Source organism: Agaricus bisporus (assembly GCF_000300575.1).
Source record: "Agaricus bisporus var. bisporus H97 unplaced genomic scaffold AGABI2scaffold_1, whole genome shotgun sequence".
NCBI classification, from domain to species: domain Eukaryota; kingdom Fungi; phylum Basidiomycota; class Agaricomycetes; order Agaricales; family Agaricaceae; genus Agaricus; species Agaricus bisporus.
The window spans coordinates 237,441-249,618 of NW_006267344.1; the positions used below are offsets into that span (position 1 = coordinate 237,441).

Consider the following 12,178-nt stretch of genomic DNA (forward strand, 5'->3'; position numbering starts at 1 on the left):
TCCGCATTTGTTCAAAGCGGAAGAGAACAATGGACCACAACAAACAGTGAACACCGAGGATCTGAATGTTTGAATGCCTAGCTTGTTTCCAGCCCGGCGAGGTTTTCAAACCACAACACAATATTTGCCACTTTTCGTACCGCCGCATCACTTCTACCTAGTCTCAAATCCGGTCGTAAACGACTATCGCCCTTGGTATATGGCATAGTACGATAGCAGATTGTAAGATTAGATTTGAGGTACGGGGATGCTGTGATGGCTGGTGAGGACTTTGAGTCTAACACGGCTGTTACGTCTGAATATAGTGTCGATACGACAAGGTATCGTTTGGATTAGTGCTCAAGAAGACAAAAGATCTTGTGACGTACTTTCTATGAGAACAACATCACCTCGTTTCACAGATGTGGCGTTTGGTAAACCTCCACCCCAGCGTTCAGCAACTTCTCTCCATGCCGTTAATTTACAAATCGTACCACCCTCATCTCCTAAAATCATCTTCAAGATTCCAACCTCCTTCCCAGCATCTTTACCGTTCTTTATCCTAATGATATCAGGCCCTTCAACTTCAAGTACAGCCAATAAAATGGACGGTATCCTCTTAGTCCCTATAAACTTTCCTTTTACAAGCTGAGTGAGCGAAATGAGGGAATGAAGGTTGAAGTGAAATGTAGGAAAACGAGCAATGGATGATGCGTCGTTATAATCCACTGATAGACTGTCCTGAGTTTCTTGCGTCTCGACGATAAAGGAACGCGTTTTGCTCATGAGAGGGAATTCATTCGTGCTTTGTCGAGATAGCGCGCCTGATGAAATTTGTTGAGCTTTTTCTGGTTGTGTGGGCAACCAAGTTATAGCAGTTGTCTGGTCTAGGCAACAAAGCGCTCCAGCACACAATAAAGAATGATAAAAAAAACGCACCTGCACCACCGAGAATATCATTACTATCATTATCTTTTTCCCCAAGGCTTCCATCATTCTCATCAAAGCTGTCATTGAAAATCACGTTCTGGTAAACCAAGGATATTCTTCGACTCGCGTCATCAAAAGCTTGGGTCGGCAAGATTTCTGGTAGAGGTGGTAACATTGAAGCCTCAGAGGATATGGTTTTCCATTGATAGTTCGTTGGATCATTGTCAATGTCGTGTATTGGAGGGGCCCCGAGAAAGACTCTGTACGTCGACATGAAAGAATGGCCCGTGGGAATAGCTTGATGGTTCCAACATATCCAGATCGGCGAACCATATCGACCAGCCAACCTCTCCCACCTTGGTCAATACGCCAAGAATTTTCTCTTTCGCTCACCCAGGGAACTTTGACTTGAGCTTGAGAGACTCCCAGGACAAACCGGTGACACTTAGACATAGAATTCATTGGTCGATCATCTGACAATCAACCGTTCTTTCACAGGGATTTGGAGTATTGCAATTACGGCCTCAAGCAAACTCACATCCATATGCCCTCTGGCGCTGAGCCGAATCCCGGATGGAGTTTCTATTAGCCCGACAGAAGTCAGAAGGCCAGAGCGTGTTTCCGGCGTGGAATAACACCTCAAACGTGATATGTATAATATGCAACTTTTTCCCATCGGAACAGTGAACACATCTACATCAGTACAAATATTCAGAGTTCATTCCAGCGGAAGGGCAATTACCAATACTTCCAGAAGATCCGCTGAGTAGGGTTTCAACGCTGTCCTTCGCAAAGAACAGTATAGAAACCCGGTGAGTCGTCCCGGGAATCGGTGCGATAAAGAAGACTAGGCCCGCTATATTTTTTACCGAAGGGAAAACAGTCTAAAAACATTGCCAGTATTTGAAATGCAAGATCTCCGTCTCGATGCAGATTTTGACGTTCACAACATAGGTGGCTGTTTGTTAAAGCATCTAACTTGGAGTTATGTATCTATCTAAGGTAAACGTAAATGTTCTCCATGTTTTCGGAGAAGTTGAACTTTGGTATTGCTATTTTTGCTCTCGCACTCCTTGAAATAACTACCGGTGACACTATTAGGTTTGCCTCTCTTCAAACCAAACGTTCAATGCATATGCCGGTATGCATTGTCAGCGAGAAAATTGATTTGCATGTCTGGCAATTATTCATCACAAGCTCACAAGCTTTTATCTCGGAAATGTTACGAAGCATAATCATATTGTATCTCTACAAAATAAGAAAATATGACTACAACCCCCCAAAAATAAAGACAACAAAAAGCGTTCAAGCGATACAAATGGTTACCATAGAGGATAGGTCAAAGAAACACAACCCGTACCAGTTCATCATGTTCAATACCTTCGGTCATCGTGCCGTCCACGATCGTGGTCACGTCCACCAGCGTATCCGCGATCACGGTCACGATCTCTGTCGTAGTTCCGGTGGCGGTCATAGTCCCTGCCGCCGCCACCGCCGCCGCCACTACCACCACCGCTACCACCACCACGATAGTCATCGTAGCGGCCTCCTCCTCCTCCTCCTCGCCTTCGGTCTTCGTAGTCACGGGTGTAACGACTGTCGTATGGTCTAGGATCATAGGGACGCTCAACTATGTGAACGTGTCACACATCAACTTGGGCGTCGTTAAGGCAAAAAAAGATAGACGACGTACAGTCATTTCTCTTTGGTGGTCCATAATACCTGCCAGGAGTAGGTGTCCTAGCACGGCCACGACGAGCCTGTCAATAAGATTTTAGCCAAAAGCAAAAGCAATCTGTCAACAATACGAACCCTTTCGACGTTCATAACTTTACCCATAAGATCAGTCGCATTAAGAGCAGTGATAGCAGCATCAGCTTCCTCAGCAGTTTCCATAGTCACAAAACCAAATCCACGAGAGTCGCGGGTATGCGGGTCATGCATGACAGACGCTTTCTTGACCTTTCGAATTGCGTTATCAGAAAACGTAAAGGTTGGATTAGACAAAACATGTAGACGCACCCGACCAACTTTGGCAAAAGCAGCCTCAAGGTCTGTGGTGGTGACTTTGTGACTCAAACTGGAAACGTGCAAGTTGTTCCCCGGATTATGGCCTCCATCTGGCTTGCGACTTCTGGATATGAGAATCATAAACACTTAAAAAGACAGAGACTTACCTTCTGTCATCGCCATTGCGTCCGGGGCTCCTGCTCCTCGAACTTCTTCTAGGAGCATCGCCATTCCTATCCCTATCCCTATCTCTCGAGGGTGGTGATACTCTTGGACCATCAAGAGGGGGTCCACCACCTATATTAGTGTTACCACCTGCCAATAAACTTGTAAATACAACATGGACAGGCAAAGTGAGAACGCCACTTACTTTCAGCGGCACCATTACTCATGGTTACATCCGTCGTGGGAATACTTATGCCTCCACCACTTGAAGGAGCGATATCCTGAGATTGCCAGGCTGGCGAAACGAATATACGGTAAACAGAAGAGAAGAAGGAAAGAGGTCATGTTAGGCTGAGTTGCTGGTAGAGGGAGTTGGTGGAGAGGAGAGACGGTGAAAGGTCTGTGCGCAGGCCGAAGTTTTTTTTTTTTTTTCTGCCGTAGAGGTGGGGAAAAAGTGCTCCAGAGTAGCAGCACACCGCAAGAAAAGGCAAGTTGGCCGTTAGCCAACGCTGAGAAGAGTGGTGGTTGTGGTGGTGAAACTGGATTGCGAGTCGAGAAGAGGGTGGCGAGCTGGGGTGCATTGCCGGAGGCGGAGAAAACAAGACGAGGGGCGACTGGGAAAAAGTGTCGGCGTCGTGGACGTACCGTCATCCATGATTGTTGAGCTGCTTGTCGCTGTCGTTGTCGACGTCGAGGAGAAAGTCGAGGTTTGCTGGCACTGTCCTCGTTTGTTTGGCGCTTTGTAAGTATTTTTGACAGTTTCCTTTCTCGGACAAAATGTTTCCACATTTCATCCCCCGCCATGACCCCAGATGAATTGCAGGAAGCTCGGCTCATTAACGAGTTGGACGACGACGAGGCCATTGACAGCGCCGACGACGAAGAGGTAGACAGCGAGGCTGCCTTTGACGAGAGCGACGAAGACCGATTTGCGGGATTTTTTTCTAGCAAGGTTTGAATTTGTGGTCGCCGTCCGATAAATTCTCATGTAACAAAAATAAACTACAGAAAAAGCAGAAAAAGCAGAAGAAAAAACATACTGTCCGATTTGCGGATGTAGATCTCAACGAAGACGAAGATATGGCTCTTGAGGAAGACAAAGAGGAAGAGGAAGAAGACGGTGACCCAGATGAATTCATCGATCTCTTGGACGTCTTGGACGGAAAGGGTGAAGTTGACATGGGCAGTGATAACGACAAACCTGTCAAACATTCAGAAAACGAAGGGGATGGCGTGGACACTAGTGAGGAGGAAGATTACGAAGGGGACGATGACCAACACGAGGACGAACAAGACGCATTCGCACCATCCGAAGAAGAAGAACCGATTGGAGCTTCAGATGAATTCCAGAAATTCATATCTGGTCTTGATACAACTGCCAAAAAGCGTAAAGCGAATGATGATGAGACCGTAGATGAGCCTCAAAAGGACTCACGGTCACGCAAAAGGCGTCTTATAGTTGAACGAACAGAAGCCGGTGCTGAAGATGAATTCCGTGCTCATGCATCTGGTATGTAGCTCACTCTACCATCACTCAAAACCAAACTAAATCAAGGTTTTTTTGCTGTCAATAGGATCCAAGCTTCAGCTAGACGATCTTCTCGCTCCCCTTGCCACTCAATCATCAAACTTACTCTCCCTCAAAAAGAACACGAAAGTTCTCTCTTCCGCTTCCACAAAAGTCAAAACGCTTTCTGCACCCCTACCTCATCGAGCGCAAGAACGCCTTGAACGTGAAGCCGCGTATGAACAAACAAAAGAAGAAGTTGACAAATGGAGTGCTACGATGAAACGCATTCGAGAGGTAAAGGCATATTCCTCGATCTTTGCTAATTTAGTCTTGACGTCGAGCTCTTTAGGCAGAGCATCTCAGTTTCCCACTTCAAACCGAATCATCAGGACGTGTCTCCAACCTCGAACTTGCCGCCAAATTCAAAGTAAGTTGACCTTCTGAATCTTCCAACCACCCCCAATATTCACATGAAATAAAACAACAGCCCTCAACAAAATTGGAAAGCTCAGTCGATTCCCTCCTTAAATCCGCCAAATTCAGAGAAGAGGATCTTTTCCATACCGAAGATAATCTTCTTAAATCCAACAATCTCACAGTCGAAGAAGTTTCCAAACGCCGTTCCGAACTTCGACACATGCGTGAATTAATGTTTCGCGCCGAACTAAAAGCAAAACGTATAAACAAAATCAAATCTAGAACTTACAGAAAAATTAAACGAAAGGGAAAGGAAAGATTAAAAGAGAAAATACTTGAAGCTGAGGGAGGGGAAAGTGATATGGAGGAAGAGATGTTGAAGAGGGAGGTGGAACGTGCGAGAGAGAGAGCTACGTTGAAACATAAACAGACGGGTAAATGGGCGAAGAGGATGAAACAACAAGATTATCTGGATGAGAATGGGAGGGAACAAATTGAAGAGATGTTGCATCGTGGTGAACAACTTCGGAAAAAAATCCAGGGTCTAGGAAGTGATGAAAGTGGAGAAGATGAGTCGAGTAGCGATGAAGATGAAGATGACGAAGTCGACATCGATACCGAACAAGGCATTCTGAAAATCAAAGAAGCCGCCTTTGACGAATTGAAGCAACTCGACGACCAAACAACCGAAACCGAGTCGAATCAAAAAGAAAGGGGTGTTTTCCAGATGAAATTCATGAAAGAAGCCATGGCGAGGAAACAAGCAGCTACCGATCGAATGATGGATGATTTCATTAAAGAAATGGGTAGAGATGCCGATATTAATAGTGTTGACGAAGACGAACAAATGGACGAAGCTGATCCATCAAGCGGTGTCTTGACTACTCGTACTGGTGGGCGAATGGTCTATCAACCAGGCGCACCTCTACAGCGTCCTCTACAACGGACAAAGGGATCGTTAGCATCCGACACTTCAAGCGTAACACTCAAATCTTCCGATCTCGCCCCTTCACCACCCTCCCCTCGACCGCCCCAGATATTCGGTTTATCGCACATCACCGCCGCTCCCCTCAGTAATTCTCCGACGGGCGGAGACGAGTCAAATCCTTGGCTGGCGAGAAACTCAGAGACGTCGACAAAAATAGCTAAGAAGAAAAACGAGGTCTTCGGCAGAGATAGTGAAAAATCCGAAAAGTCAAAAAACAAGTTGAAGAAACTCGCGAGGAAGAGACAAGAGGAGAAAGAGAAGGCGCAAGAAGATGCCAGAGTCGAAATATCGATAGATCAGAATCTGGTCCTCGACCATCCTTCCACTTCCTCAACATCTCAAGCATCATCATCGTCTTCGAGGCCCATAACCGGGGTAAACGATACGACCATTGCCAGCCAAGGCGCACATGACCCTGATGATGGATCAGACGCGAATAGTGAAATCGACGCCCAAGAAGCAGCTCTTCTGAAGACAAGACAAGATGCTAACCCTAAAGGTCTTAAGGCGTTCCAACAACGGGATCTAGTCGCGCTTGCTTTTGCAGGCGATAACGTCGTTCACGTACGATCACCTTTTCTTAAACTTCAGCCACTCGTCTAATGATCGCTCGCCTAGGAATTCCAAGAAGCCAAGAAACGTGAGATGACAGCCGACGCACCCAAAGACGTGGATACCACTATTCCAGGTTGGGTCTGTATAAATTTACCTGCCTCCGGATCTTTCCCAGTATACTCAATCATTCTGATGAATAGGGTTCTTGGGGTGGCGAGGGACTCAGGAAGGCACCGCCCAAACCAGAACGCATCAAAAAAATCGCCGGTATAGACCCTCGATCCCGTGCGGACTACAACAAAAAACACATCATCATCTCCGAAAAACGTGACAAAAAGGCTTCGAAGTATATCGTTAAAGATTTACCTTACCCTTTTACCAGCCGTGCACAATTTGAAAGATCAATGGAGCAACCGCTTGGGAAAGAATGGAATACCCGTGTTGGATTTCAAAGAGGGACTTTACCGAAAGTTGTTAAGAAGGTGCGTTCAATTTTTCTTGTTATCTTTCTACTCCTTTGGTCTTTCAGGGTTCGTGCTGATTAATGTATTTTTAGCCTGGTATTATCATTGATCCACTCGAAAAGAAAGCTTAGCCTGCTTTTCACGGGGGGTTGGGGGTTCCTACTTAATCTCCGGTTTGCTGCATTACATATGTGTTGGTCTTTTACAATATTGCGATGTCTTTTACTCTGCTCCTCTACCGTGTCATCTAATCTTATCTTATTGGTAAGGAAACTCTATTTGAACAAAGGGTAGAAAACAAATTTACAAAAAAATGTCCATCGAAAGAGATAGAGAAAGAGAAGAAGAATCTTCATTGAGCTGCACTTACAATGAGACTAATAACGACATAACCATTAGCTGCCACAATCACCAGCCAAATCAGAATCCCAACACCAATCGTAATTTTGCCATTACTATAATCGATCCATTCCTCAGACGAAGCACCCTCCCCAGCACTGACATCTCCACCTCCTCCCTGCATCAGCGAATTAACAGCCACTGGATCTTTGCGTATTCGCATGATCTTTTTCGATGATGTGCAATACAGCAAAGGGAAAGTGATGAAAGGAAGGACAATTGACAACACTACTTGAGATGCCACTAGGAGCGCATCTATTCCTGATCGGCCAACAGCGACTGCTACTATCATTGATGGTATAATAGCAATTAGTCTTGTCGCCAGACGGCGCATTGCGGGCTAGGGAAAAAAAATTTATGGTTAACATCATCATGTTCTTCGGACGTCGGTCGCAAGCACAACTTACAGCCACACGCCACTGGATGAAACCTTCCGAGACTGCCTGCCCGGCCACGGTGGCAATGAAAGATGAACTCTAAACAATAAGGAAGAATTAAACGGATATTACTTTAACATAAATGTTGAAACCATAACCCACCTGACCGGATGCTAGTAATGCGATCGCAAAGAGTGTTGCGGCGGCTGTTATGTTGTTTATAGAAATCAATTACTTCGGATCTCAGATAAATCCGGTGCATATGAAAAACCCACAGTGACCGACACGCTCTCCAATGAGGTCATAGGCATCAAACAAGCTGGCAGGATCTGCATCTCCTAGGTCGCCTTTCCCATAATAAAACACTGCGCTGGCCAAAATCAGGATTCTATGAAAAAGTACAATCAGATCATCATGAATGAGATACTTATGGAAGGACAAAAACAATTCTCACAGCGAATTGATCAAAATGGCAAAGCTGAGTAAACAGACCACGACATCCACGATACCGTGGTAGATGTGTGCTCGCACGAAGGAAAACGCGTTATTCTCATGCTGTGAGTGGCGAGTTGCGCTCGTGGCAAAAATACTTGGCGGTGGTTTTCGGAAAAAGGCTCTGATCGACTCTTCTACACGAGATCGAAATGAATGAAATGGTGATGGTGAGGCCAAGGTTGAGATGTCAGAAGACTTCCGTGAGTCTGTGGGAGTGAGGTCGAGTTTATCATCTTTTTCCGGTGCGCATTCTGTTCTTCTTCTATCTTGAGTCGCTAGAGCCGAGCCTATGAATAAACTGTGCGGCATAACGGTCGCTCCAATAATTCCTATAGCTAAGACGAAGAATAAATATCTCTCTGGGTATATGCGAGAAATTCTTTCGACTTACATGTATAAAGACTACCGGAGCCAAAGACATATTTCGATGGTACGTATCCTAGGAAGGCCTGTCCCCAGTCAACGTCAACCCTGGATATTATGATAGTCATGCATATCAAGACGGCGAGCACCTGGGAAGACATCAGCCTCCGCGAGGAAAAAGATATGAGGAAATCAAGTACCATGGCAGCAATGAGGAACTCAAACATCCTTGCGGGCTTCCCACGTAACGGGTCACCAAGGGCTAGGATAAAAAGGACGTCCGCAGTCGTAAGAAGAACACCGTGCCATAGTTCTAGTTTGGGAAAAAGCAAGCACAAGGCGATAGCAGAACCAATCAACTCCGCAAGATCCGTTGCAATAATGGCAATTTCTGCAAGGACATATAAAGGATAAAGTGTGAGCCACCGATATAAGCGAGGATGCTTCGGTCGATTGTACAGAAGCAATCTAGTGTGAGAAGCTAAGTCTAGAGACCGAAAAAAAAATACCATGTCAGTGTTATAATTACACGAAAGCAGGACAATATTATAAATAGGACGTGTCGCAACGTGCGGTTGCCGGTATACGTGTCGGGCGATCCTTCCGAATTGGAAGGATGAAAAGATACTCGACAAAGGTAAAATCCGGAGTATCATGAAGAGATAACGAACGCAACCGATCAAATCCCGGCAAAGATCACTCACCAAGCCCGGTAACACATCCCAGTCTGCTTCCTAACACCTGTAACCCTTCTTCAGTACCACATTTTCTCATATACATCAAAAGTAAACTCTCACCTGGAGATACACGGCGAAAAGCCCGGCCAGAAGAACGACGAACAGGAGTCTATAACCGTATAACGATCCTGCCTGCAGATCAACGCCCCAATTGCCACTATGATGAAAAGCAAGACGCGAAATAGACGTCACATAAAGTCGTGAGTACATGGCTGATGATCAACAGCAGACAGCTCATTCAGATTGACTCACGGATCGAAATACGCTACGGCGCATACAATGCCAACACCGAGGTGTCTAACATGTTTAAGGATTGCTGTACGGGCCTTTTTCAATAGCCCGAGTTTTCCACTGGGCGGCTGCGGGTTTGTCGCAGAGTGAGGGGTCGTGGTGGGGGCTGACATGGCAAAAGACAAGGTTAGATGCATAGGTTCGACATTAAGTATTATTCGGAACTGGACAAACCCAAGCCAACGGTCTGAGAAAACGATAGAACGGTACACAGTTGACGTCTTCTATATACGGTAGTATCCCGATCATTGGGCTCCGCCCCGGCTTAAGCCGACTTCACTCGTCTCCCATCTACCGACGCATCCACTCGCCGTTGGTCACTTTTCACGAAAACTTGAACTTACCATTCTTTTGTTTCAACTTATGACATCGGAGGGGCTCGCGATGTTCCATTAAAAGAATATGATAACACAATCGATGATTACAAACTCCACTCCCCCATCCTGTGTTCATTGCTTCAGACTACAAAATTGGAAAGTTCGATGGCACTAGGATAACGCGTTACATATGGCCTTTCATTATACGATTGCCTAGAAAGGGACGCTGTATCGTTTGAAGTTGCCATGCCGTTTTGCCATTCGTCTTCGCGCCAAGGCTGGAATCCTGGATAGACGTTGTTTTGGTTCAGTATCGGCAGTAGTGCCACTCGATGCTCGGGCGACTATCACGTCACGATGGTCAGTAGCTCCATGTGTGGCGGACATTGATCGCCTGGTCCCGTTGCGTTGGGATTCTTGTCTATTTTGTCCAAAAGTTACTTTTTCTGTGTCCTTTGCGGAATCTTTCGGAGGCAACGCGAAAACACGGGATAATCTTTTCCATGCCCTCCACAGTCTTGGAGTCTTTTCTTTTTCCGGTCGTCCTTGTTCTTCTGTGTTGCTCGAAGATCGTTTTCTCCCATCATCCTTGACTGGTACGGTTAAAAAGTCACGACCTTCGACCCTCCCCCGGTGTTCGTCTGAAGAACGAACAGCGGACAAAAAACCCGACGAACATGAGCGCTCGGCTGATGGCACTGGACTCCTGGATCTAATGTCATAGTCCTGGGCCCTCGATGTAGAACTATCGCAGAATACCACGGATTGCAAGGTCTCAGGGGTAGGCGAGGTAATGGTCAGCGCTGGAACCGGTGGTTCATTACAATATCCACCTAAACGCGCGACAGAATCAACCACTGAACTTGATGGTAACGAGCAGTCATGAAAAAATTTATACCGTTTGACGTCATTCCAATTTCCGGACTGTTCGTATCAAAACGCGTGGCCCTTGCTTGAACGCTCTGGTGATCTGATATTCAAACATGGCACAACATCGCGCATCGTAAATCTGACCTTGAACTCTAGAGGCTCACCTAAACTTGAATCTGATGTTCCGCCGGTGGAGCTAGAAGTTCCATCATTGCTGCCTTCCCTTCCTGGCGCGACAGGACCGAAGTAAACATCGTTCCAATGGGCGTCTTCTAAAATCGGCGACAGCTCAAGTTCAAACAGTTTCGAACAGGTCTGCGAGCCACCTTCGCTGTGTCTTCTATTCTTTGGAATGTCAAATGTGCATTCTATGGTCGTAAAGAAAAAAGAACAATTCACTTCATTCCTCTCGCAAGATGGTGACGGGGACAGCGTTCCGTGCGATTGATCTTGCCTCATTTGTTCTGACGTCTAATGGGCATTGAGCGCTAAAAAATTGATAGTTGGTGTACGGAAAAAATCTTACCGCGATGCTTTTGGATGGTGTGGATACGATCACCCGCGACTCCCTTCGAAGACTTCGGTTGAGGGTCAGCGGGCTCGGAGACAGTTCATGCCCGCGAAATTCCTGCAAACGCCATTGAGACTGACAGTTGCCAACTTATTGATCATCTGGCATACCTTGAAGATGGGTGTAGTCAGTGCTTTTGTAGCCATCTAGAAACCGGGGTTCACAGCAATTCCTTCTCCGTGTATGCACATAATTATGCTGAGGACTCACGCTTGGACTTTCAGACTTTGAAGCCGCCTCGTAGGGATTATACGGAAATTTTCAAGTGAATATATGCGCCTCACCTCATAGAAGTATACGGAGCTTGATTGAGGGGGCGTTGACGTGAGCTCTAAATCCTATCAAGATAATTGATAGAGTTTCTCAGTGTGACTGATTCAGTCAATAGAAAAACAGCAACGCACGTTGTCGTTAACAGCACTGTCAGGAAAGGCGGGACAAGTCCAAAAAGTTTCGCTCGGGGAAATCTACCAGGATGAATAGCAAGATGTTAACATCATCGGTCAGACGATGCAGATATATGTTGTTTACGCACATCTCTGGGTGGACAATGTTCCGGACAGATGCATAGTGAATGTCGGCGCTGGGAAATAGCAGAACTGTACGCCACCGACGTGGAAACGTCTAGGCTCATCGGCCGAGGTGTTCTGCGCGGCGTGGTGTTGGCTATTGTCCTACGGTTGACTAGAAACGGGGAAGTCGGGTGTGACAAGGCACTGATGTCTAATAATACGTTTGGT

The 12,178-nt window shown here is 46.1% G+C and overlaps 5 protein-coding genes across 5 annotated transcripts; 1 reads left to right on the top strand and 4 right to left on the bottom strand.

Moving 5' to 3' along the window:
* Positions 1–70: 70 nt before the first annotated feature.
* Positions 71–1,183, bottom strand: AGABI2DRAFT_181879 (hypothetical protein; the record flags this gene model as incomplete). The annotated part of the gene is made up of 3 exons (XM_006453789.1): positions 71–295; positions 369–866; positions 919–1,183. 3 exons carry the CDS (start codon positions 1,181–1,183, stop codon positions 78–80), a joined length of 981 nt encoding a protein of 326 aa, XP_006453852.1. The 3' UTR covers positions 71–77.
* A 915-nt stretch (positions 1,184–2,098) lies between these two features.
* Positions 2,099–3,799, bottom strand: AGABI2DRAFT_189205 (hypothetical protein). Its single transcript, XM_006453790.1, has 8 exons — positions 3,730–3,799; positions 3,290–3,379; positions 3,087–3,234; positions 2,932–3,040; positions 2,722–2,871; positions 2,603–2,669; positions 2,270–2,539; positions 2,099–2,178 (listed from the first exon to the last, which is right to left on the bottom strand). The coding sequence occupies exons 1-7, from the start codon at positions 3,737–3,739 to the stop codon at positions 2,283–2,285; spliced, it is 831 nt and encodes a 276-aa protein (XP_006453853.1). The 5' UTR covers positions 3,740–3,799; the 3' UTR covers positions 2,099–2,178; positions 2,270–2,282.
* Positions 3,800–3,886: 87 nt separating this feature from the next.
* On the top strand, positions 3,887–7,149 carry AGABI2DRAFT_181881 (hypothetical protein; the record flags this gene model as incomplete). Its single annotated transcript, XM_006453791.1, has 8 exons — positions 3,887–4,036; positions 4,093–4,594; positions 4,659–4,888; positions 4,944–5,021; positions 5,082–6,563; positions 6,618–6,692; positions 6,755–7,036; positions 7,111–7,149. 8 exons carry the CDS (start codon positions 3,887–3,889, stop codon positions 7,147–7,149), a joined length of 2,838 nt encoding a protein of 945 aa, XP_006453854.1.
* Positions 7,150–7,370: 221 nt separating this feature from the next.
* On the bottom strand, positions 7,371–9,793 carry AGABI2DRAFT_196405 (hypothetical protein; the record flags this gene model as incomplete). Its single annotated transcript, XM_006453792.1, has 10 exons — positions 7,371–7,757; positions 7,825–7,893; positions 7,957–8,000; positions 8,070–8,182; positions 8,249–8,624; positions 8,681–8,801; positions 8,853–9,139; positions 9,357–9,393; positions 9,450–9,546; positions 9,642–9,793. The coding sequence occupies 10 exons, from the start codon at positions 9,791–9,793 to the stop codon at positions 7,371–7,373; spliced, it is 1,683 nt and encodes a 560-aa protein (XP_006453855.1).
* Positions 9,794–10,210: 417 nt separating this feature from the next.
* Positions 10,211–12,072, bottom strand: AGABI2DRAFT_113620 (hypothetical protein; the record flags this gene model as incomplete). Its single annotated transcript, XM_006453793.1, has 10 exons — positions 10,211–10,830; positions 10,896–10,959; positions 11,012–11,212; positions 11,267–11,338; positions 11,394–11,495; positions 11,549–11,584; positions 11,649–11,663; positions 11,723–11,776; positions 11,843–11,905; positions 11,974–12,072. 10 exons carry the CDS (start codon positions 12,070–12,072, stop codon positions 10,211–10,213), a joined length of 1,326 nt encoding a protein of 441 aa, XP_006453856.1.
* Positions 12,073–12,178: the final 106 nt, after the last annotated feature.